The 25,650-nt window shown below is 39.7% G+C and overlaps 1 protein-coding gene across 4 annotated transcripts in view; it reads left to right on the top strand.

The window, feature by feature from the left end:
• USP49 (ubiquitin specific peptidase 49) overlaps window positions 1–19,582 on the top strand; it is a 29,029-nt gene extending 9,447 nt beyond the window's left edge. Inside the window, exons 3-9 of one of the 4 annotated variants that reach the window (XR_003255957.1) lie at window positions 7,773–7,917; window positions 8,891–10,301; window positions 11,941–12,145; window positions 14,160–14,268; window positions 14,999–15,204; window positions 15,964–16,530; window positions 17,757–19,582. Coding sequence is in view for 3 of the 4 variants with exons in the window: in XM_026081197.1 (XP_025936982.1) it covers window positions 8,919–10,301; window positions 11,941–12,145; window positions 14,160–14,268; window positions 14,999–15,204; window positions 15,964–16,154 (2,094 nt within the window). In the remaining variant the exon portion in view is untranslated. Of the gene's footprint in view, window positions 1–6,108; window positions 6,148–7,772; window positions 7,918–8,890; window positions 10,302–11,940; window positions 12,146–14,159; window positions 14,269–14,998; window positions 15,205–15,963 lie in introns of those variants that run through there. The other 3 variants (XM_026081205.1, XM_026081197.1, XM_026081218.1) reach the window with 3 other exon arrangements.
• The last annotated feature ends 6,068 nt before the right edge of the window (window positions 19,583–25,650 follow it).

Here is a 25,650-nt window from a genome sequence, read left to right as displayed (position 1 = left end):
TTTATGGTGACCCTAAAGAATAAAAAGTGTTGGTTTATTGCACACTGAAAAGCTATTCTTAAAGCTACGTTCAAAATGCRGTCTTACCATTGAAAATACAGGTAGCTCAGGGCATTAACTGAGGTTTTAGTTGCTTATTTATCTCTTGAATTTCAACAAGAAACAGTGTATTTGGCTTAATAGGAGTCTTCATATTTCATCTTTAAAATATTTTAATTTTAAATACTTTCAGCCTTAAACTTGTGTGGATAGAGAATCTGAATTGCAGGGTAAATTGGCTAGTTCTTAAGGAGAGCTCTATTAAAAAGGYTTGTGAACTAAAGAAATTCACTTCTGTTTGCCTTTTTGTGATTATTTTCAAACTATAAACTGCGAGATAAGTTCCTAGTGGTTACTAAGTTCAATCTCTAGTTTAGCAGAAGCTTCTTCGGGAAAGAATGTAGATAGAAGACACATGCATGTTTGAAACTATTTGTTGGCCTGTAGGTATGAATTATTGCTCTTTGAGGACACAGGCATTGTGAAGTCTTTTGTTTGTTTTAGTCATAAATTTATTCTAATAAAACAAAAAGAGTTGAGTGTATTTTCTAAACTTCTTAGTGTTTGTCAGCAGTTTTCAGGTGAAGACACAGTTTATATCTGCAAAATGGTTGTTTTGGCTAGTATACCTAAACCAGTTCACCAAGTACAGTGAGTTGTAACAGCGAAAAAAGACAGGATAAGGTAATTATATCTATTCCAAGGCATTTACTAGCTTTAGGAATGGGAACTGGGGAACTTTTTTTTTTTTTTTTAAGTACTCAAAACTCCAGAGTTTTAGGAAAAAGCAAGTGTTTTTTCATCCTTGCTCCTCCTTTGAGGCAGCTCTGAGCACTGGATGGTATTCTACCTTAATAATTTGTCTGATTGATTTAGTGGTTACATTGTTACCAGACAGTACCTATAAATGATATATATGTTCCMCAGGTGCAGTCAGTTGGTGAGTTGAAGCTGGGGTACAATGGGCACAGAATGGGTGCGTTCTGCTGCTCTTTTTAGCTACTCTGTATTTGATAGGTTTTATGTCCCATGCATTGTGGTGTTCGGATCTTACCCTCTCTGTTCTGGAGGGTTCAGGACAAAACTGAGTCAGCCAATGTAAAATGTGAAGCAAATGCTTATCCTCATTGCTGGTTTTCCCCCTAAAATTATGTGAACTTCTCGAGGAGGATGATCAATTCTTGTGGCTGGGTTGGCAATATGGACAAATTGGAACCCATTGGAGCCTTGTTCTTTTTGTTGTGGAGTGTGAAATGTTTGAAGTTAACTGTATTCATTACATTGTGGTGTCTGTGCTTTTCATTTGTATTGAAAAATCAGATTATGTACCAACATCCATCAACTTTAGCTTCCCCAGATGATTCACAGAAGGGACTAAGTCCTGCGGAAGTAGCGTTTACTTCCACCTAGGATGCTAGTGCAGTAAATAGGAGTTTTTCAGTCCCCGTACTTCTGAGTGGGCTTTTTTTTTTTTTTTTTACAATGACTGAATATTTCTTTGAAAATTGATTCCCAAAATGCTGGGTTGGAGCCTAGAGCAAATTTTTACAGCACAGTACGAACGCTCAGAAACAGTTTAACATTGACAAAATTACAGTTAACTTAAAGGAGTTAATAAAACAGAGCTCATTGTGGAAGTTGGCGGCAAAGTCGCATTCTAGTCGAGCTCCCTTGTGATTATAGGTTCGAACTTGAACAGCGTGTTGAGTACATGGTGGTGTGTGTTGGTCCAGCGGGCTCCTGCAGCGTCTGTATTGAAAGGCTGAAACCAGTTTAAAATTTTTGAGCTTGTTGCAACTCTTGCAAGGCACTGGCCACCTTCCAGGGATACATGTGTGTGACGTGAGTGGGATGCTTCAGAATTTTGTAAGCTCTGAAGGATTCAAAGACGAAGGATTTTTGCGACTGCCTTGAGTCGGGTTGGCTGGAGAGGTTGCCGCTCTTCTGCCAGGGTTGCTGCCCTTGCAGCTGATGGCTGGGTATGTTAATGTGAAATGAAGTCAGTGGTGGCTTACAGTAACGCACCAGGCTCAAAATGGTCAGCTCAGGGATGGACACCCATCCYGCTGGGCCCTTCCTGCCGGCAGAGCAGCCATCTCAGCCGAGGAGCGGGCTGGGCAGGAGCAAAGTGAGATYGGCGACCGCTTTTGCTCTCACAGCTAAAGACTCGGGGCAGCCCTAGTCAGGGCCCTTACTCGTCTATCTTTTAAGATGCGGTTTATTCACTTATTCACAGCAGCTATTTAATTTGTTGCTTTGCTTGCCTTTTCAAAGAATCACTGTATTCCTAACCATGTATAACTTTTCCTAGTGTGTTTTCCTTTTTTTTTTTTCTTCAGTTCTGTTAATTTGCCTGTAATTAACTTGATAGTACGTCATCTTRGATAGAGAGAATCCAGCAATTCTAGGATATAAAGCTGACAGTTCTTAAGCAAATATGCTTTCAGTATAATTTTAAAAATCTCTAGGGCTATTGTTACTTTTTAGAGATGCATTTGAAAGTCTAAAACCAGCAGGATTTGAACTAGAGGAGTGAAGGAAGAAACCCATCTCTGCCCTGCCCAACTGATTGTCCTTTGGAGAAAGAGAAGCTGAAAGAGAGCTTGTTTTGTATTTTCCAAAGTGAGTAGCCGCTTGCCCAGTTACTGAGTTCATAGCTGTGGACAGTGCAGTGACCTTAAGGGCAGATGATGTCTGCTCAGGTGATGTGGTTGTGATCCTTGTTCATTTGTGTAGCCCTTCCTTTTCTCTAGCAGAATATCAATTACACAAGTGTTTTCATTTGAAAAGCTGTGACTACTAGTAGCTTTGAGATCCAAATACAGTGTATGAATTTTACTATGACTAACAACATGGAAGTCTTTTGCTAGCAAAGGAACATGAATGTTGCGAGTGGGATTTTTTTTCCCCGACGTCTTCTGGGTATATAGCTATCTGATCATCTTGTTTGTTGTACCATGACAGATTAGTTCAATCTCTTGTCTAACCCATTCAGCTGCCATCCATTACCATCCTAAATTATTTGTTAATTGAACAATTAAAAACAAGGTGGGCAGAATAAAAGATGAAGCACAAATTATACTGCTCACACCATAATGTTTAAGGTAAATATAAATGACTACAACAGAAGATGGTTTACAAACCAACATCTGAAGCAAAAGAAGTCCAAAGACAAGAGTCTAGATCAATTTCTACAGTGAAGTGACTACTGTCACCCAGAAGAGCCTGGCCTTTTCAGGCCCCRCTTCCTCACTATTTTCCTATGAATGAGAAAACAGAACTATGTAGTCCGTTCAGCAGAGTTAAAACAGAAAGTGTCCTTGCTCCTTTTCCCCAAGAGAGGAAGCACGTACTGCTCCGTTACGTTTTGTAGAGGGCAGTGACAAAAATTATCCTCGTGCTGTATTTGTTCTTAGGAATGTGAACAGGCTGTAACTGAGATTTTTCACAAGTAACCCAGTTGTGAATGTGTGTTGCTCAGATTACATGTTTTCATTAGAAATCTGGTTGAATAATTGGTTCCTCACAAGTGGGTAGGTGAAAATAATCAGATGAACAATGTTTTTGAGTAGATGCATGGAATTCTTAGATCTCTTTTCTCTCTGATATCCCTTTATTGGCATTCTTAGGTATTTGCAGCAGACTAGAAATTCTACTATAAAACTAAGGTTGCATGTGGAAAATTGTTTTGTTTTGGGGAGAGGAGGTGGGACATGTTTGCTTTTTTGCATCCAAGATTTTTAAATCTATTTGATCAAATGTAGTATATTTGTGTAGGATAGGTAGTTTTGATGGAAACCAAGAATATCTAAAGAAATATTTCTCATTTGGTTTTAAAATGCTCTGGGGAAAATAAAAATAATAATAATAATAAAAAAAAGCAAACGTAAGTGTTGTATTTAATGTGGTGCCGATTCCCAATGGACAAGTGAAATGCTGCTGTGTTTCACTTTTGCCACTCCCAGGAGAGGAATGAATGAATGAAAGGTTCATTCAGTCTGAGGTTCCTACCTGTCTTTAAAGGTGATTTCCAGATTGCAGCTAAAGGATTTTGTGTCAACATCCCAGACCCTTATTTGTTCTGGAACCAACCCTTGAACAAAGGAAAGATAAATCTAGTTTCCAAGGCTAAAAATCTAGTACCTTTCCTGATCCCCAAACTTTTATTTTTGTATCATGTATGTTTGTTTAGAAAAAGAAAGTAGCTAATGTCAACAGTTCTGTACAGATGTCTTTAATCAGTTTCCAAATGTGTAACAATGGTACAAAGGAACATAATATAGTCACGTGTTTTATTTTAAAACTCTTTTAGGGTCAAGAGCCAAATTTTCTTCTGTGTTTGGTTCTTGGAGTTGTTATAGAATTGTTCCACAAGTTTTTTCAGGATTATGAGTCATGCAATTAAGGAAAGTAGGATTTGACTCTGTGTGTAAATACTAAAAGTGATTTGCAAGGTGGGAATTTTTCAGATCATCTGTGGAATATTACTGGTAGTCTGTGAAGAGTTGGCTAAGCTAGCGTTCATGCTTTTCCTTTTATTTCCTATAATTTTATTTCTGTTTTAATGCATCTGCTGTTGTATTGGAATGCAACTCAACACTTCTTCTGGTATTTCTTCTCTATGCAGAGCAATTAAGTTATTCCTTCTCCTCTCCTTTTCTTCCCCCTACCCCTTATCTGGAAAAGAAGTCCAAGCAGGTAGGAAAACAGAACTACATAGATATTTCTTAAAATGAGATCTGTCTAGATGGAAAAAAAATGAAACCAAGAAATAAACCCAGCTGTAACTGCATATATATATACACACACACGCACGCACACACACTGTAATTGCAAAGAGAAAAGTTCTTTTTGTTTGTTTCTAAGACCTTAAAATGTAAGGTGTTAATTCTCCACTATTAAACTCTCCACTATTAAACTCTCTTGTTGCATGTGGCTCATCTTAAACTGTCACATCAACCATGCAAATTTGTGTTCAGTTGTTGCAATATCCCAAATATCTCCAGCTCTGTAATCTCTGCGAGGGTTTTCTCCCTTGTGCGACTGTTTACAGCTTCTGACTCATATTTGTGTATTCCTTTAATCATAGCTTTTTAATTTCTCCTGTTAGTGTGTTGTTTTTATCCTTTCTRGTAGGTCGTGGCCAACTATTTGTTTACCTACGTAAAACAGAGGAAGAGATTTTGTTCTCTGATTGTGTATGTCTCTCTCTCACTGACTGATTTAATAATCTGTTTGCGTGTGAAGGGAGGGCTGAACCTGCAGACACTCCAGCTGCCTTTAGTACGTGTTGCACAATACTAGAGTGCCAATTTTAATTTTCACGGAAGGGGTCAAAAATAAGTAAGTAACATGCATCTTTAATGTGGAGAAGAGGTTCTTAAAAGCGGTGTGTGGCTGAAGCCCAGACTGCACCCTTGGCAGATGCGTGGAAACCTAGCCTACAAAACGTGGTAGTGAGCAATGCAGATGCTCGGACGGCTTGCACGTGTCTGCAGGCTGCTCTTTTTTCTTAGTTTTGACGTTAAAACCACACTGATGGAAAGTAAGAGATTTTATTTGAGGACCATTTCAGAAGGAGGAAGTTGAAAAGATGTATGATTTAAGTGGTTTGAGTTAAATAAGCACTGCTTATTTCTAACTTGCGGAGCAGCTTAATTTATTTGATATTTGTTCATAGGGCTTAGATCTGTAAGGGAAGTATCCGTAGATATGTAAAGAGAAACAGGTGGGGAATATTACATGCAGTATCAAAGATGCTTTTGCACTGAGAATAACTGAGTTGAGGTGTAACAAAGCTGCTTTGTTAACTGACCAAAGTTAAAATTATTTTCCTTTTTTTAAACAGGAAATCTTGCTGGCCCACACAGGAAAAGCAAAAGCAGTAGACAAAAAGCTTATAATTTATATACTGACAGCCTACTTCATTGTTAAACATGATTCTTTAATGCACTGTATCTGGTGTGTGATTGATTTCCTTGTAGCCTGTTACCCAGCTGAAAGTAGCAGCATATCAGCATTGTTTCTTTTTTTTTTTTTTTCCCTTGGAAATTGAGGATAAATTCAGTGCTTTTTGAAAATACTGTGTCCTGAGACCTTGCGGAGCTGGTGAGTGACTGCACTTGGCAGCTGTTTAATCAGACTCTAGAAAATGGTATTTATAAGGCCCATTTTTTTGTAACATGGCACCAATCTTGGATACATTGGTGAGACTCAAGGGTTAAATTCCCAACACTGTCGCATATGGCAGTGAGCAGAATCACAGATGTTGATGATACAACATAATTAGTATTCTTTTATGTAAATGAAGGCTGTCAATGTTACCATAGTGTCTATACTCTTTCAAGCTGGAATCTATGCCACTTGGTCTCACCAAGACTAGACAGGATTATTCCACAATTTTGCATCAAGACTTGAGCAGAAAAATAAAGAAGGGGGAGAAAAAGGTCAGAGAGGAAGGTGGGAGAAAGGTAGGGAGGAATGTTTCCAACTTGGAAGGAGGGGACCCAATCAGTCTTTTGTTTATTTGGGCATTTCCAAAAGTGCCTCTCCAGGTTCTASGATTTGTGAATGAATGAATGTAGTCCAAATGAGAGGTGTAGCAAATTTTAGAACTGTTTCAAATAAGCAACAAAAATAATTATTTAGGCATTGCAGAATCGCAATATTGAGATGAATTCTGAAGAGGCCACTTCTCCTGCTTTAATCTAAAAGAGAAGAGAGTTAAAGAATAGAAAAGGTTTGATTTTTGTTTAACAGGTTCCATCTTTAGCAGCAGTGTCCCTGGGGAAAAAAAGTAATTAAAGTAAATTTGCATAATTTTAGGACAACTAATAATGTGTTTTCGTAGCTTGGTCAGATGTGTTTTCCGCATACCGTTTATAGTCAACTGTTCAATGCTTGTCTTAAAGCTTTGGGAAAGTGTGCTATTTCCTTAGTTATGTTAAACTCTGCCCCTCATAAAGTGATTTTTTTTTTCTTTAACTAAGTGTTCTATATGCCAGATCTGTGACATCTGTAATCGCTTTGTGCATATTACTGCTGTCCCTCCTATCACTACTTTGTATTATATTGAAGTTCTATAGTCATAGATGCGCAAGCAAGTTAATTTACTCTTTTCTTGGATTATTACAACAGATACGTTTTTATAGTTTTTTCTGCTATTGGCAAAATGCAGGTTTTTCCTATTTTTTTTTCTCTGTAGTTCTTATTTTGTTGTGGTTCACACTTGACAACAATTCATTATTTCATTTTTATTGTTTGAAAAATCATCTAGAAATGAAGCTTAATTCAGGACAGATTTTTTCCCCCATCTCATCTCCCTTCTCTCACCAAGTTATTGAAGCAGCCAAAATTAAAGTGATCACAGGAGATGCACGTTTTTGCTCAKTTTTTTCTTTTGCTCAGATTTTTTTCCCTGCCATATGGTGGGTCGTCCACTACAAAAGACTTGCGATGAAGAGGCTACATGTGATCAGCAGATTTATAGATTATCAGAGAATGAAAGCAGAAGAATGAAATTCCGGAGTGCCTCTTCCATTTGACATTTCCTTACATCCAAGTATTGGGGTTCCTGGGTGCAGTCATGTTTTGGCTTCCAGCTAATTCTGTTCTCTGTAATAAACGTGTTCGCTGCAGTAGCTCTTACATTGCGGGGATTAATCATGTTCAAAAGCAACCGTGCTAGGTTTCTTAGTTTGTTTATGTGCATCACAAGAATATTCTCTCTCTAGGGCTTTGAAGCTGTGCTGCCTTACGATGAAGATTTAAGTAGTAATTAAATTCTCGAAGAACTGCCAAGGCTCCTTTGGCTGAAATGGGGATGTTTCAGGCCCTGGACATTACGTCGCGAAGGAAGGAATGTTTAAGCATGACTCAGTGAGTAGTGTATGTGAGTGAATGAATCTGGGTGCTGTTTCTGTGCCCTCGGCTTTTTCAGTTGTATCAGAAAATTGAAGGGACTATACAAAAGAAACTACATTGCTGGCATGAGGAATGTTGTTTTGCTTGTGCTCTCTGTACAACTGAATATCATTTATAAAACATATGGACGTTGGATACAAAGTGAAAGCTTTTGGCTCTTTAGAATTCTAGTGTCCCTACTTTGATTTCTCTTCAGTCACAATATAAAAATTCAGTAAATCGATTACGTTTCATGTTTATGTATGCGTTCATGCAAACATGTACACATTTTGCAAGAATACGGACATTACATTAGGTTTACTATAACACAGCATTATGCATTTCATTTCTTTTCTGCTGATTTTTTTTAAACATTAAAATGTTTGGGAGGGTGTGGGAAATTGGAGAAATCTAGAGTAGGATATAGAGCCTGTGGACTTGCAGATTGCATATAGACTAGTTCTGATTGTGACAATTATCTGATTTTTTGTGGCTTCTGTGAAAAATTGGTAACCTCAGTCTCGTTTCTGGTAGCATGCATTCCAATTCCAAATTCATTTTGTATGTAACAACTTCAGGAAGGCAGCTAAAGATCAAATGGGTGTGTGGACTGAATTAATCTTTTCTCTGTGAAGCCAGTCATCCAGGTTGGGTAAGGCTCGCTGGCAGCTGTCTGGGCTGTCCTTAGGAGGCAGATAGACAGTTTTAGTCTGCAGAGCTTGTCAATCCAATATCTTTCAATGGTACTAAAAACTGCTTTTAAAAAAAATTGCGCACACAAATAATATAGTCAGTGGAAGAAGTATTGCAGTTGGAATTGACAAGACGTGACATCTATATCTTTATAGGTCTTTAGATCCGGCACAAAAGAGATCATTTTAAATATGTGTAATGGCTCTAAGATTTTTTTTCTTTCTTTTTTTTTTTTCCTTCTCTTTTACCTTCCAAGGTCAAAGCAGCGAAGACTTCTGTAAGACATGGATAGATGCAAACATGTTGGGCGACTACGACTCGCCCAGGACCATTCTATCCTGAACCCCCAGAAGTGGCGCTGCGTGGACTGCCAGACGACAGAATCTATCTGGGCTTGTCTGAAATGCTCCCACGTAGCCTGTGGGAGGTACATTGAGGAACATGCACTTAAACACTTTGAAGAAACCAGACATCCATTGGCAATGGAAATTAATGATCTTTATGTCTTTTGTTACCTTTGTGAAGATTATGTCTTGAATGATAACCCGGAGGGTGATCTGAAATTGCTAAGAAGTTCTCTGTCAGCAATTAGGAGTCAAAAACATGATCCATCAACAAGAAGTGGTAGGACATTGCGATCAATGGCTTTTGGAGAGGACATGTGCAGCCATCAAAGGACCCCTCAGGGACAACCTCAGATGCTTACAGCTCTCTGGCACAGGCGCCAATCTTTGCTCACAAAAGCGCTGCGGACCTGGTTTGATAAGAGCTCCAGAGGCCAGCTAAAATTAGAACAAAAGAAACAAATGGAAGAGTTGGAGAAAAAGAAGGAAGCAGCGAGGCAGCGGCGGCAGGAGATGAAGAGACAACTTCTGGAGGAGCTAGCAAACACCCCTCCAAGGAAGAGTGCAAGGTTGCTGTCTCATGTGCACAGAGAGAACTTGATTCCAAGGAAGTTCAGAGAGGTGGCAACCACTTCCCCTACCTCAAGGCGGATGCAGAGCAGCAGATTCAAACAATTTTATTCCATCCGGCGTAAGCCTCTGATGACTCCTGGGGTGACGGGTCTAAGGAATCTGGGAAACACATGTTATATGAATTCTATTCTGCAAGTGCTAAGTCACCTCCAGAAATTTAGAGAATGTTTTCTGACACTTGATCTCTGTGAAACAGAAGAACTCTTAGCCAAAACTGTGAATGGGAAGTCTAGGACGCCTGGTAAATTGGCAAATGGATCTGCTGCTAATGAGTCAGGAAAGACTGACAAAGTAGGATCATATGGCATGCAGAGCTTGCCAGCTGGCTTAAATGGTGGCTCCTCAATAAGCAGGAGTTTAGAACTAATACAACCCAAGGAACCAAGTTCAAAGCACATCTCCCTCTGCCATGAATTGCACACCCTCTTCAGAGTGATGTGGTCTGGCAAGTGGGCCCTCGTGTCCCCATTTGCCATGCTGCACTCTGTGTGGAGTCTGATCCCAGCATTTCGAGGTTACGATCAGCAGGACGCTCAGGAATTCCTATGTGAGTTGTTAGACAAAGTGCAGCAGGAGCTGGAGTCGGAAGGAACGAAACGCAGGATCCTCATCCCTTTCTCACAAAGGAAGCTCACCAAGCAGGTCCTGAAGGTGGTGAACACCATTTTTCACGGGCAGCTACTCAGTCAGGTATGAACCTGGTTTTGCACAGAAATCAATTGGCGTTCTTAGCACCAAGGATCAAAGGCTGTTTCTTGAGGAACCACCGGATACGTGAAAGGAATTTTTTAGGAGTGCCTCCTGAGACTGAAATCAATTAGATTGCTGTGGGGGTTGTCAGCATTTTCGGTACTTGTCACATGTCTAATGGTATCATAAATTGGTTGACTTTTGCCACTGCAGGATGAGATCTGCACCAGTAAAGAAGTTCTAGGCCTTCAGTTTTAAGTTGTTACAAGATTTATAAAGTGTCTTTGTAATCTGTTTTGTCTTTTTCTGGTTTTGTTTCCATGGCTAGAAAGAATATGATGAAGGACAGAGAAGGCAGTCATCTTATTCTTTATAGCACAAGCTGTCTGTGACAATTTTGGTGTTTTTTTTTTTCTTTTCAGGCATTTGAAAGCCATTTTGAGACACCGAGCATGTTTAACATATGTTTCTGTAAGGGTTGAAAGTGTCAGCCCTGTCGCACTGCTTGGTTTCTTAGTTTTGTGCTGTTCCCTTGTCTGAAACATGTTTTTCCCCAAAAGTCTGATCCTGAGAGCGCAATGTGTCTCTGAAAGCCCTCAGCTACTTTTGCTTTCCAAGAGAAAAGAATGTGTGCATAATTTGAGATGCTTGAGGGTTTGCAGGATCAAACCACAAGGATATAATGTGTGCATTCTCATTACTATTTATATCATCTTTCTCGGTGCTGGTCTTAACAAGATTAACATTCATAAGAATTAATGTGCATTTTAAAGATTACAAAGTGTATTTTCAAGTTAAAGCTTTTGGGTTTTCAGGGAAGGAATGGCTAAAGTCATGGTTCTCTTGAATCAGCTCTACATTGCATTAACTTCTTTTGCACTTCTTAACTAAATGTTCTTTGTTCAGTTGTGTCTCTTGGCTCTGGAAGATGATATGCCGTGGCTAAGGTCAGTGTTTTAGATTCAGTGGTAGATCTCTGTTAACAGCTCAAAGATGTTTGTGAATCAATGTAATTTATTCACTGCTATGATACAGTATAAATAACTTGCTTTCTGATTTTTGTTACCTCTTAATGCTCTCACCTGCTGCCTCTGAGTTTAATTTAAAACTCTTCTACTATCTTATTTATTAGTACTTTGGGATGACATGAGAAAACAAGTGCATTTCAAATTTCTCCATTCATAATAATATTTATACAGTTAGCAGATGAAAGAGTTAAGGACCTATAGATAGCACTTTGAAATATGCAAGCAAAGTAGAGAAACTAAGGAAGGAAGATTGCATGATAAATGCTCATGTGTATTCTTTGTATTAGAAAACTGTTCCAAAGTGTGTGTTAGCCAACTGAAGTAGTATTATACCTGTAATGTTCTTCATCTGAGAAAGTGAATCCCATAAAGGTGAATATTGTCTCCATTTGGTGGAGAACTGAGAAGGAAGTTTAAATTATTTGCTTGGGACAGACTACTTATTTCCAGTTTGAAAGCTAAGTGTTTCTCTTGACTGCCAGACCATTTTTATGTCCCTGAAACTGCACTGCCTTTTGGGCATGAACCTGCTATTTGGATGTGAATGTAAATGTCTGTCTGGAGGTATACGTGTACATAACTTCATTTGTGTATAAACATTTCATTCCCAGGTCACCTGTATAACATGCAACTACAAATCCAACACCGTTGAGCCCTTTTGGGATCTTTCCCTGGAATTTCCCGAGCGCTATCATTCTATTGAGAAAGGGATTGTCCCTGTTAACCAGACAGAGTGCATGCTGACAGAAATGTTGGCCAAGTTCACAGAAACTGAAGCTCTGGAAGGGAGGATATATGCATGCGACCAATGCAACAGTAAGTCAGATGCTGCTGCTATCTTTGCAGTTTAGAAGCACAGTCTGTTTTTTCCAAATGAGAGGTTTCCAATGTGCCTTTTGTGTGTTTGAAAACTAGTATCGTGACCTATGTGCCTATGAAAACTGTGTTCTTCCTCACTGCTCATGCTGTTTTGTTTCTTCCTGTTGATAGCTTCTGCTCCTTTGGGCACCAGTTTGGATCTATGTCGTTCTTTTATCATCTCTGCCATTCAGCAGCACAATTTGCTAAGGTTTTAATATGAGCCTGTTTAGAACTGCTCTCTCTGCTTGTGTTTTTGGGGAGAGAGGCAACTGCAGTAAGAATTTGAGGTGAGGGGCGTTGGATTTAGAGATGAGAGAAGGAACCTTATCCTTTATGCTTTGCTCATCTCTGCTGTATGGTGGGAAAGCTATTCAACCTTCGTGTGATAAGAAGAGGACAGTTTTCTCAAACTCTTCGTGCATGTTTAACAAGTTATCTGTATGCTGTGTGCTGCCTATTCTTGACTGAATCCTTTAACCAGAAGCCACAAAGGCAAAGTGCTTAAGGTCTGCTGCCAGGTTAGGGTTTCTATCTTTCTTTAAGCATTTTGTCAGGAAGCGATGAACTGATGTTATTTTGGAAGTCTCACATTAACATATTACCATTTACATGAATACATGTGTTTTGCTATGCTCAGCTAGAAGATGACTTCTGCTTTCCTGTAGTAGGTCTGATTATAAGGTCATTATATTTCTGAAAATAACTTTAGCCTTCTGTATAATCATGCAGCTAAGTTACTTGCCTAAACTGAATTTGAAATTGTTTCATGCAGGTATTTATGGCAAACGTTCGTCCATTTTGGAGGAAAACTCAAATGATTTGACTTATGTTGCAACCAATGCAGCTGAAATAGCAAATATTTGTAGAGCTGTGTTTGTCAGCTTACAATGAATCTGTTACTACACATCTTCCCAAAATGCTAAGAAATAACTGTTAACTTGTGGAAGTTCTTGAAGGAAAACCAAATACGGTTTGAACAGATTGTTATTCACAAATAATGTTCACAAAGTGTCAATATGACTCAGTGCAACTTTCATCTTAACTCTATTTTCTGTGGTTCTTGGTGAAAGCCCGAAGTTTAACAGTTACTTCAGTGTTAAATAGCTAAGGAAACATTAACCAGATGAAAAATTTTATGGAAAAGCAACCAGCCTGCTTGTAGGTGCCAAAAACTATTGGGGCACTGCTTGTCAGACATGATAGAGGAGGAGCAACCCATCTGTTCCCAACTGGTGCAGTAAGGTGCAGAAATCTAATTAACAGGTACATTTCTTATTGGAAGCTCTGAAAACCACCTGTCTTCCTCCTGGTATAGTCGTATGTTCACTGTCCTGGAAAGAGCAATAGGCTTTCGCTGAGAAGAGGAACCTTTTTTCCTCTTTTCCAGTTTCTGCTTAGCAGTTGCTTTTCTTTTTTGGGCAGGCAGAACTCCTTCTAGAGTTGGAACCTTGCTGAAAGCATTCTCCTCTGACTTGTATTAATGTTCTTGAGCTAGTGAAGCTTGCTAGTACAAGCTTTATCATAGTGATATAATAAATGACATCATATTGCTTTAGAAAACTATGATCCAATTGGTATTATTTGTGTGCTGGTAGTTCACCTGTTGAAACTCCTACAACCCTGAAAGTCTTTGGCCCTAGCTCTCTATTACTATTTCTGTTGTATTTCTCAGAGCAAAAATGTCAGCAGGAGCAGCTTGAAGCTGATAACTGATTGTGTGTTCCTGAGCATCACAAAAATAAAAAAGTTTAAGTATTTTTAAACAAGTTGTTCTTGATCCAAGAAATTCCTCCTCTGTGAAGGAATGCTTAAGTAATGTTTACTTCTGTCTCCATTCTATGAGCACATCTTACAGTGAGCTGGACTATTGCTACTGGAAGAAAAAAAGAGTTCATAATGTGCTTTTTTTCCCCTTCTGCAAATGATCTACAACCTAACATTCTCTGCCTTGATTTTTTTCTTTTGGTAGGCAAACGGCGAAAGTCTTCTCCTAAACCTCTTGTTCTGAGTGAAGCTAAAAAGCAGTTAATGATCTACAGACTACCTCAGGTCCTCCGACTGCACCTTAAACGATTCAGGTGAGTGGGTTGCCTTGCACGGTGTCTAGCAATTGCATTGCTGCTGTTTTTTGGGAAAGAACTGATTAGTGTGGGCCAGTAATTTCTTTCACTCTCTGGGAGGTGCACATGTATAAACATTTTACCCAAACCAGATGTGTTGATACCTTCTCAGAGTAGAACTTAAATTAAAATCAGCAGCCTGTTCTTAGTGCATTCTCTAGTACACACAATATAAGAAGCTGTAAAAATTAACACCGATTCCCTTGAGTCATACTCAATAATTTCTGTCTAAATTTGCAGATAACTTGAAACAGTGGCTATGAGAAGGATGAACTGATCTGTTGAATGAAGAGGTTGTTGAAGTTGGAACTCTGTGATAGCTTAACCAATATTATGCATTTACCTATTGAATAAAATGTAGCAGAGGAAGTTACAAATATTATGAAAAGTTTCTAAAATCGTTAGTGCAAGCAATTGTGAGATGTGGGGGGATTATATTTATATAATTGAGTACTTTAAACACTGTTTGACTGTCACAATAGATGTTTGGCTTTCTTTGTGTTTGGCCATTATAAATCTCAAAAATATATTTATGTAGTGCCTGCTTGACCCTAGCAATGAAAGCTCTTCAAAGTTGCTCAGCAGTGACTAGTTTTCTGTGCGTCTTCCGTTCCTGCGCTTCCGCAGCCCTCTATCACCGTCAAGAAGAGGCATCCTGAGTCTTTTATTCATGCACTTGTGTTTGCAGGTGGTCTGAACGTAATCACCGTGAGAAGATTGGGGTCCATGTCCTCTTTGACCAGGTATTAAACATGGAACCTTACTGCTGCAGGGACTCTCTCTCCTCTCTTGACAAAGAGACCTTTGTCTATGACCTCTCCGCTGTGGTGATGCATCACGGGAAAGGGTTTGGCTCAGGACACTACACAGCATATTGCTACAACACAGAGGGAGGTGCGTGTGCCTTATTACGGGGGAAGCAAATTCAAGCAGCTCGTACTTTGTTCCATAGACATAGTGCACTGTAAAGCTTTACGATCAAAGTTGTTCGGAATCAAGGTTCCTGATACTCGGTAGTCGGTTTCCCAGAATGTATTGCTAGTAGCATGTTTTCTTTTTTCGCACAAAGACCACAGGTTGCTGCTCTTTGGTTTGTAGCCCTTCGGGATGCCTTTTATTGCTTGCTGTTAACAGCATGAATGCTTCGTTTTCTTATGCTATGTAACTCTGTGGAGCTGCTCCAGCTGGGTGTCTTTTTTTTCAGTATCTCTGGGATGATGAGATAAACAAAGTGTTTCAAAACTGGACAGGGACTATTCATGAATAACATCCGCAGGGTTTTTATGAATTTCCAGCAGTCCCTTTCTGCAGCTAGATTAGTATTGATTCTGCCTTCTAACTTACGGAGAAAGAGGTACAAATTGGCTATATCCAGGGAATTTTTATTTTCTTAGTGAAATTCTTGTGCCAAAATTTACAATTGGTTGAACTATGATTTCATATTTCTAAACTGTGTTAACAGCACAGAAATAGTATAAACGTTTTCCTTATTAGAAACTCCTTTCCAAAGTATCTATAAGGAAAAGGTAAAGATGCCTTTTCTCCTGCATAACCTTGTTTCTCTGTGGATGTCTCCTATGAACAGTTCCAAAATACAATCAGAAGGAATGATGTCTCCCTTACTGATGTCCTCTTTCTCACTTTGATTCCTAGGTTTTTGGGTCCACTGCAATGACTCCAAACTGAATGTATGTAGTGTGGAGGAGGTGTGCAAAACCCAGGCCTACATTCTTTTTTACACTCAAAGAACAGTGCAGGGCAAAGCAGGAATCTCAGAAAAACAACTCCAAGCTCAGGTGCCGTCCAAAAACAGCGATAAGGACAGAAGACTGACATTCCCATGATGGGAAGCACTATAACTCAATCAACAGTCTCAGTTTTTTAAAACCATGGGTGTTCACATCTTTCCTCTTTATAGGAAAAAAGGCCCGCTGCAGGAATGGATCAGATCATGATGTTTGCCACCCAGGGTCTGGAAAAGTCTATCAAGCTGTGCGGTTCTGTCACATAAGATTGTAATCAGAATCTTGTTTTTAAAGGTGTTAAATTGTTCCCACAAAACAAAGAGAGAAAGTTTGATGCTTAGTATCATTAATCTTTTATCAAAAAGGAATTGATTAAGGCATGTAACAATGAGCACAACCAGGAAACAGAAGCATTCAACTGGCTTCCCAAAACCTTCAGTACCTGGTAATGCTGATAAACCTCCTGAAGGAACAGGTATAGTGCCCTCCCCTTTAATTGTCATTCTGTTTGTCAATCAGATTTCCAGGCTTTGAATCACACGGTCACTCCCCATGTATTTATTCGAATGTTTTCCAGAATAGATTGAATAGATGGATTTGGCTGTCTTACAAGCCGTTCTCGCTGGAGAAATCTTTAATGATCTTCTACCAGAGAAAATGTTCCCCCAGACCTCAGCTATCTCTGTGATACCAGTCTCTTTGCCAGCAGTTGAGGGCAAGCCCATGACTGACAATCTTTGTCAGCAGCTCTTTTTCTCAGTGTTATTGGCGCTGTATGCACACTTGATGGTTTATTCCTTAGGCTGAACTGAATTGGCAGCTAAATTCTCTTGGAATGTGATTTAAAAACAGTTCTGCTTTGGAGAAAGTGTGTTTAAAAAAAAAAAAAAAATCACCCTGTGATAAAACAGGCATTTACCTGTGTGTGTGTGTGTTCAGAGTCATATCTGTTTACAGTGGCAGTAAAAACAAAGCCCATAACGCAGGCTTCTGCTGGCATAGCTTCGCTCGTCAGGGCTCTAATGAAGTTTGAGCCCTGGCTTGCACAGCTCTGATAGTAGAAGCAGTTGGTGTGGAGGCAACTTACACTGGCAGACTAGCACTTTTACAAGTATGGCTTGTTTTCCTCAGGGGAACAGGGTGGAAGTAATACCACAACAGTGGGAGACAGAGCTGGATTCTGTTCCTGCTTCTGTACAAATGGAAATGCTCTTTAACTCCAGTGTCGCATATGGCCCAAACTGACTGAAGGCAGTGAGGTTGCACAGATGTACTGAGTAGAATTTAGCCTGTGAGGTCTTTATTTCTACTGAAGGAACAAATCCAGTTTAATTCTCAAGTTCCATGTTGAGTTTGGAAGTCTACCAGAAAAATCTATTTGTAATAATCTTGATTTTAGAATCATATGAGAAACATAGGGCCTAAGCTGACCATGTATAGTCACTTCTCAGCCTACAATTGCATCTCAGATGTTTTTATAATTTGAGGTTTGGTTGTTCACATTTCATATTTTAATCAAATCTGAATATGTGACTGCAAAGAGACATGACCTCTTCCAATCTTGATGGGATTTTTTTAAATGGTTGAAGGTGAAGCCCTCTAAAAGTATGAGGTTCTTCAAAAATTTTGATTCACTTTTCAGGTAGAGAAGTTCTGAAATTGTGTTTCTCTCCCTCCCTCTTCTCCTTTTATTCTTGTCAGCATTTACCCATCAGACATAAACTGACAACCCTACATTATTGTTGGAGAGGTGAAGAGGTAAGTTTCCCAAATACCATTCCTCTCTTTCTACTGTCACTACTGCAACTTTTAATTTCCTGCCATATGGGCAAATCAGACTTTCTTCTCTGGCTGCCGTTAATCACTTCAGCCATGCACAGAGGAGCACAGCAAACAACAGTCTTGTCCTTTCTTAGATGTTTCCTGTATGTCTGAGCAACAGGCTGCTTTTTGAACCTACAAAAACTTTGGCAATCTTTTTGGCAATTATATATAATTTTGAAATCATATACTCTTATTTTGGGAGACAAGACAGTTTGAAACAGTCCTATGGGAACTGATGACAAGTTTTGGTTTTGGTTTTCTAAATGTAGCAGGGTCTGAAAGGATTTCCTATGAATGTCTGTGTATCTGTGTATTTACTAGGTAGTTTTATTTTTTGTGCAACCAGAAAATAAAACTAATAAAAATGCAACAGGCCAAATTAAAATCCAGTAAAAGTAGGTGTGACTCCAGTGAGTGCAGGGGAGGCTGATTTGGGTTCAGCGCAGGTAGAAGTTGACATTCATGAAACAATCAAAATCAAGCACTTGTGATTATCAGTTACTTACAAGCATGACAGATTTGTTGCTAGAGCAAAGCATTTGCTTTGAGAAGACTACATGTCTCAAAAGGAAAATTAAAAGAAAAATGGTGTTTAACAATGCCTTTTTAGTAATCTCTGAGGTGGAAGGGAAAACTGGTGTTTTTCCCCATGCATCTGTCCTTCCAGGCCTATCCACCCTTTAAGAGGATTATGTTTTTCTAAAAGATGGTCATGGCTTACTATGACTACCAAACGGCGTGTTCACCTTCTGAATCTCTTAGCCATGCTAGCCCTGTTTGTATAAAAACATGATATAAAGGCAAACCATAATGCAGCATTAGTTGTTACTGCAGTGAGCTGAGACTCTTCACTATGAATGCTCATCTTTTGACTGAGTGTTTTGCATTAACATTTGAATTCAGGTAGTAATACAGTTGTCACTTTGAATTGAGTAGGTCGCAGAGGGGAACGGGGAGCTGGGAGTGTACCGTTAGCCATTGGTGCATCTGATTTCCCAAGCAGATTTCATAGCATTTGCTGTTGACATCTTTTGACATTAGTGGCCTCTCCATGTGACATTAGCCTAGTTGTGCTGAGATGTGGAGATACTGCAGTCAGAAAAATGATTGCCCTGATAGGGAAGGAATTAATTATACTTCAAAGTAAACTTGCTTTTTCCAACACTGTGAGGTTTCTGTAATATTTAGCTTTTATTTGGAAGCGATAGCGTATAGCATTTTTTATGCTGTTTGGTTTATATTTGTCTACTGCAGGCTTCTTTATATAAGCATAGCCCAATGTTCCCTCCATGGTGGACACTGTTTTATAGTGTCCTGTTTGCCAGAAATTCTGATTGGAAGTTTACCTCAAGTCAATAAGACGAATATAGTACTTGCAATTACAGTGAAGCCCACCTAAGTGAATGCCTGACAAAGGGTAGCCTAGAAGGCAAACTTTGTCCCTCTGACGCGTATACACTGACGCGTATTTAGAATAATTCCAGATTTAGGCGCTGCTTCTGCAAACACGTAAGCAGATGATGTAACTTAACTCATGCGTGGATTTCAGTGGCCGCAGCTGAGTTGCAAGTGAAGTGTCTGCAAGATCAGAACCTTAATTTGGTGCAATTGAGAGCAGAATTTGTTTCTGTGTATATAGCTGCAATTTCTCAGTTAAGGACTGTTAAAACAGACTAAATACCCATTTAAAAAAAAAAAAAAAAGACAAGCAACAAACTTAAACAAGTTTGCTCTGTACCAAGACTTGACTTGATTAGACTATTTGCAAAAGGTCCCTGTTGTACCATGCATAACCAAACTTGCAGGGTTCTGGAGCAGCTACTAAKGCTAATCTAATACCATGAGAACAGCGCACCAAATTGTCGCCACTGTTCATTCTCTCCTGTGCTGGGAGTCTGGTCCTGTAACGAGGAGTCACTTGCTTTGAGAGATACTTAGAGCAAGTGGTAGGTTCTTGGCATTTGCAAGTTATCTTCTGAAGGTGTAGGAAGTCACTGTACACTTGACAGACTCTTAAGCTCATGAATTTGCAGCCTTTGGTAAAGGGCTGTTCTCAACATGTCCTTATTCTGTTCAACTCATAATTAAACACTTTACTCAGTTTGTGTCTTTAAAATTGAAGAATCTAAATGTATAAATTCATGGCCAGTATGATCATCTGCTGTAGTAGCTGGAAAATATTTTAGCCAACTTTACTCCACTAGCAAGTTAGTTACCTGTATTTGCCTTTGTGTTACCCTTTTACTGCCTACATTCCCAAATTAAACTATGCACACTGCAAAAACAGTTTCTCTGCAAAGCACTGAAAAAACAATTTTGGTAGTGTGTGATGTTCTTCCCCTCCCTCCCCCCCCCCCCCCCCCCCCCCCCCCCCCATTAGTTCTGACCAGAGCAATTCTTGGTCTGACTTTGGAGTTGTCAATATGAGGCAGTAAATGGAATAATACATACTAAATGCTTGACGTCAAACTTTTCTGGGTGGCAGTACCACCCCGACTTCAGGACTTCCAGACATTATTTGAGTGTAGGAATAAAATTGGAAATGGTAAAATCATTAAGTGTGTCCTATGGACTTGCTATCAGAAGTTATTTTTGCTTTTAGAAGGCAAGGTTTCTAGCATAAATATCGTCTTGGTGGTAATTTAGAAACTCTTTTATTGACTGTAAAGTCCCTGGGCCTGAATGTTTGTTTACATCCCAATGAGAGAGAAGAGACCAGTGAAACTTTTGGCTGTTACCAGATTACCCCAGGATGAGCTACAGAAGTTGACTGTATACTTTGCAGAATGAAAACTACGTAAGGAAGAGAGAAGAGGGGGAGATTAGTATACTTGCCAATACAACTTTGTGAACTAATTTTTTACGATCCTCTAGATTTGGTGCCTTGTATCCAGTTACATTTTGCATGGGACAGAAATGTTTGAGAAAAAAGTCTTTAATTCCCCTGTCATGACTGAAGCCACAAACAGATCTGTGTGTTTTCACAAGTACTCTCAGTATCACTGACATTTTTACATTTTGTATCTGTATGTGAATTAAAAAGTTTACCAGCAAGCTCAGAAGCTAGTATTTTAGTGTTATATGTTTGAAATCTCTGTATTTGTAAGAATTCAAGTAACAATTTGTTCAAAGGCAGATTGGATTTGGCTTCTTAATTTTCTTACGTCACTCAGGCCCCTTCCAGTCAGGTCAGTAAAAYGATGTCTGTCAAAGCATGTACCTTCTGTACAATGAGCCTGCATAGAGCAAGGAATAAAAACTCCAGCAGGGTTTTTGGTAGAGTAGCAGTAGCTTTGGAAAGGACCTTCTGGTATAAATCTAATGATAATTGCTGATTTATGAAGTAAAAAATATAGTTCCCTTTACCATGGTAGTGTTTGCACAGATTTCTGCTTAGCAATGTAGCACACACTTCCACATGTGTAAGTAAAAACATGCCATGGTAATGCCTGCATAAATTTAATACGAAACAGGTACAGGTGCTTAAGGTGGCTAAGTGTCTGTGCTTCAAGAGTGAGGTGTAAAATCCAAGCACCTTCTCTGAACACTGCCTTTTTGTGTGTCTCTAATCCCTTCAACTGGTTTGAGATCAGATAGGAAGGACTTAGGTAGGGAATGTATTGCCTGTGGGAATATAAAACCTCAATCAAGTGGGTTTTTTGGTGTCTATTACATTAATATTGATACCTGTTTATTGCAGATGGGAATGTGAAGCATTCTAGCAAGCTTTTAAATTTGTAAAACCACAGCACAGTTCAAATGATCAAAAGCTACATATGTTAGTTACCTGTACCAACTTGTGATTCTTTGTCTTAGTTGATTTTAGGGGTATGCCTTTAGGCCACTCCTTCCATTGTGCTTATTTTATTTTGTGCGTGTGTGTGTGTAAGGGTTCCACTTGTTTCAAGGATAACTTTTTACGGTGGGCCAAAATACTTTGAAAAGAGTTCTTAAACAAGTCTTCTTAAAAATGCGTTGTTTGCAATGTACATTTCCAGAAGGAAAGAAATGACCAGCCCAATGGGCCCAAGACTGACTTTAACCACTGTTAACTATTTATTGTTTTGAAGCTTGTGCATGATACGGAATGCATTGCAGTTGCAGCAAACTGCTGTACCTTTAGGGTTCTTCTTGAACTGCCATACTACTGATTTTGTACAGGTTGGGGATAGGGAATGAGTTGGGAAGAATGAAACAACCAGTTAACAAAGCCAAGCTGACCACAGCAATAAGCTGTGATCTAAGTTTAGGGGACACAGGAAGTGTTTGATGAAGGGACCTTGTGTATCGGAGGATTGCATATTTTGCAGGCAGAGATAGATGACAAAATCCAAATGCAGTCTCATTAGCAGCAAGCTCCTAGTGGTTTTGGGGCAAAAACTTCTCTGATCAGTAATTTCATACTGGCAAAATCAATGGTGCTTTTCCATTAAATATTACGGTTCCTAAGGAACAGTATACAAAACTCTCAAGTTTTTTAAAAAGGAGCTACCTACTTAAAGCCCACAATGTCACTGTAAATGCTTTGTATAACTAAAAGTGAGAAAGGAAAGATACAGTTAATGACTTTACATAGATTTGATCTGTATTTTTTAGTCTTGGCAACATACTTCCAATAGAGGTGGCAGGAAGGAATTGGATTTTTCCATACTAAACAGTGGGTGCTGGGTCCTAAACTTGTCAAACTAGAACTTTGTGGAAACTGGGGTGGAAAAAGCCTCCGTTCCTTAACTACACTATCTCATTCTGTTCCTGCTTTGCAGCCACTTTCTGTATGAGCATCTGATTATGGGAATGTGCAGCTTTTGAATGTTGCTTCTGCTCAAGAGGAACACACACATTCCTTCAACATGGGCAGAGCTAAGTGCCCACTTAGGCTAGCCTTATTTCTTTATATAACCATATCTGTACTTCGGGGATAATTTGTACTGTTACAACTGCGTTAGTAAAATTAAATCCGTGCACCATTTGTGGATAGACAAGGTTTAGGAATGTATTATAGCATGGGCAAGCTTGAGGTATGCAGATAAGTAATGCTACCACAGGCTCTTGTCAGCCTCAAATTCCACTCAAGAGTGCACCAAGTTAGGATAAACACCCATGTGACTCCTTCCCTTTTGCACAATTGCTGTAGCGTTTAGTCTGCATAACTCAATACCTCTGATGTAGGAATGACATTTCATTGCAAGTGTCATCTTCACTCTAAGACTTATTAAATGAAGTTACTTGGCCTGGCCCTTAAGGCACCTATGCTTACTGCTGCAAGGTGAACCACAGATTTCCACGTGTAAACAAGGTTTTCTGTCATTTATCAGACGTGCCGACTACAGTAACTTGCCACTGGCAATCTAGAGCCCATTTGAAACAGAACGCAGTCCCATTTTTCTCCTACTTCAGCTTTAGTTAAACAATCACAAATTCTTTAAGCCACAGCCTTCTGTATGTTTACCTGAGTAGTTTATAGGAAAGGAACAAGTGGATACGTTTGTTTCCAGTAAAGCTTTTTTTTTACAAGCCTGCCTTTCCTGTTTCCGTAAAACAAACTTACTTTAAATGCTCAGGATTGTTAAAATAGCTTCTCTGAGGGGAGTGTTGCCTAGACAAGCTCCCTTGCAGTGTGACAGGCTTGGGTAGATTGCTGCGGAGGAAGACGCAACTTCTGTTAATGCCTTGGAAGCTTCACTGTTGACTTGAGTTAGAGCAGAATTAAAGCTAATCTTCAGCACTTTAAAAAGTTAATCCTGCTCTAAGTTGAGATTGTTGGAAGGGCACTGTTGGCAGAGGCTGGGCAGAACATGAACAGTTTTCCTTCAACATGAAATCCCCTGCAGCCCTTGTGAAAACAACAGTAGCATTCTGATTTGCTTTCTTGGGTGAGGATCCAAGCTGGAGCTTGGCCGGGTTTCCTGATTTTTCAGTGACTTCTGTGGGGGCTTTAAGTCAGAACAGCCTCTAGTTTCTGTTTCAAGTTTCTGCTACTTACGTCACTAACAACTTAAGCTGATGTATGCCATGCTGTGCTCATAAATGAGACTGCCTTTGCTTCAAGGACACTCCTAGGCAGCAGCAAGTGACAAGAGAGAATCCAATTAATTACTGAATGTTTCTGGCAATCTGTCCAGCTGTCTCTAGCTCAGTGCAAATGCACTTGAAGCACTGCTCCTAATTGCAGGTTCAGCAGCTTTTATTTTAGTCAAGGTTTGTTAAGACAACATCCAATAAGTCACCTATGGCTGCCTTACATACTTAATTGCATGAACTGCCCCCTGCCTGAACCCAGGCCTCAGGAGGAGATTAGTGTTCTAAATCAAAACTAAGATTAACTATAATATGTCTTAATGTTCCAATTAATCCCCTTTTCCTGCAGAAAGTGTCTCTGCATGACTTGAACTACTCATACTTCAGAACTTAGTTTCTTTACAGGATGTTAAAATACCCATTTGGAAAACAGCATTCTTTAAATTGGTTTCCTACTCAGTAATGAAGTAAGTTTCTCCTTTGTTCAGATGAGGGGGCAGTTCTAAGTTGCAACATATGGAGGCAGTGCTACTTCAGAAGAATGTCTTAATCTTAAAAACCTGTGCATAACTGTCCAAAGAATCTGAAGCCATGCTGCAGTCATACTGCCATAATGCTCAGGGCTGGGAAGTTATTCTGCGCTAGAAATAGCATCTTCTGGGAGCTGTAGTAGAACATATCTGATTGAGTTAAAGACACGGCTCCCATGTCAGCCTCATATAGTGCTTTCACTGTCCCTTGAACAGCTTCACCACTGACAGCTGGACTATAAGTTGATCCTGGCACATTGTAATTTCAGTCCAAGGCACTAAAATGCTATGCAACACCAAATGGCTTCTTCCCATATCCAGCTATAATTCCTTTACAGTAAGTGTACCAGCTTTATCTTGTCCAAACATTGTCCATGTAACTTTCTGGTGGTTAGAGTTTACCTAGGGCTTTTTACAGTTTTGTTTTTTCTTTAAATAAATAGCTGATGTGTCCTGCTTACAACCCAGGACTGGACTTGTTCCTTTCTCTTTCAGGTGTGAAATATAAATCATGTTTTTATGATTTTTGTAAATCTTTAATCTTTTTACACTTTGTTTTTGTAAGCTGAAGTTTCTTATTAAAAAATAAAATTCCAGTGAGTTATGTCATTCTTCCCAAAATTTAATGTTTAATTAAACAGTGAGACGGCACTAYAGAAGAAAATTTCACGCACAAGGGCTTCACATTCATGAGAAAACGCGTCCCCTTGTACCTTGCAGGATGAATTGAACATAAATTCTCCCTCTCACACCCAAAAGCCTTTCCACCCCTTGTCCTTGCTCCAAGAGTAACAGCTTTGAGGTGTGAGTAGCAGCTCTACGGCAGACCAGAGTAGATGATGCCCCACGAGGGCATTGGCACTCTTGACGGCTAAACGCATCTCTTCTGGTCCTCGTTTACAGGGAGGGCAAACTCTTCTGCCCCAGAGGTGCGTTTCTTTCCCGGCTCTGCAATTAAACGGAGTTAAGCAATACTGTTTCTAGCCTAGTCTATGAAATTAGCCTGCGGCAAGTTAAACTTGTAAAAGGGAACTCGCTCTAATCTTTACGGCATGCTCAGGTTCTAGCCCCGCCGGGGCTCGGGCCGGACTCACCGCCGCCGCTAGGCGCCGGGCTGCGGCGCCATGAGGTCGATGTCCGTGAGGTTTCGGGCCACCCAGACGCCGGCGGCGAAGAGCCCCAGGTTCACCAGCAGGTTCCTGCGGGAGAAGCCGGCGCTGAGG

Source organism: Apteryx rowi, unplaced genomic scaffold (genome assembly GCF_003343035.1).
Source record: "Apteryx rowi isolate R43461 unplaced genomic scaffold, aptRow1 scaffold_1162, whole genome shotgun sequence".
In the NCBI taxonomy this organism is placed as follows: domain Eukaryota; kingdom Metazoa; phylum Chordata; class Aves; order Apterygiformes; family Apterygidae; genus Apteryx; species Apteryx rowi.
The sequence above is the reverse complement of the archived record's forward strand: the minus strand, read 5'-3'. Positions and strand labels throughout refer to the sequence as shown.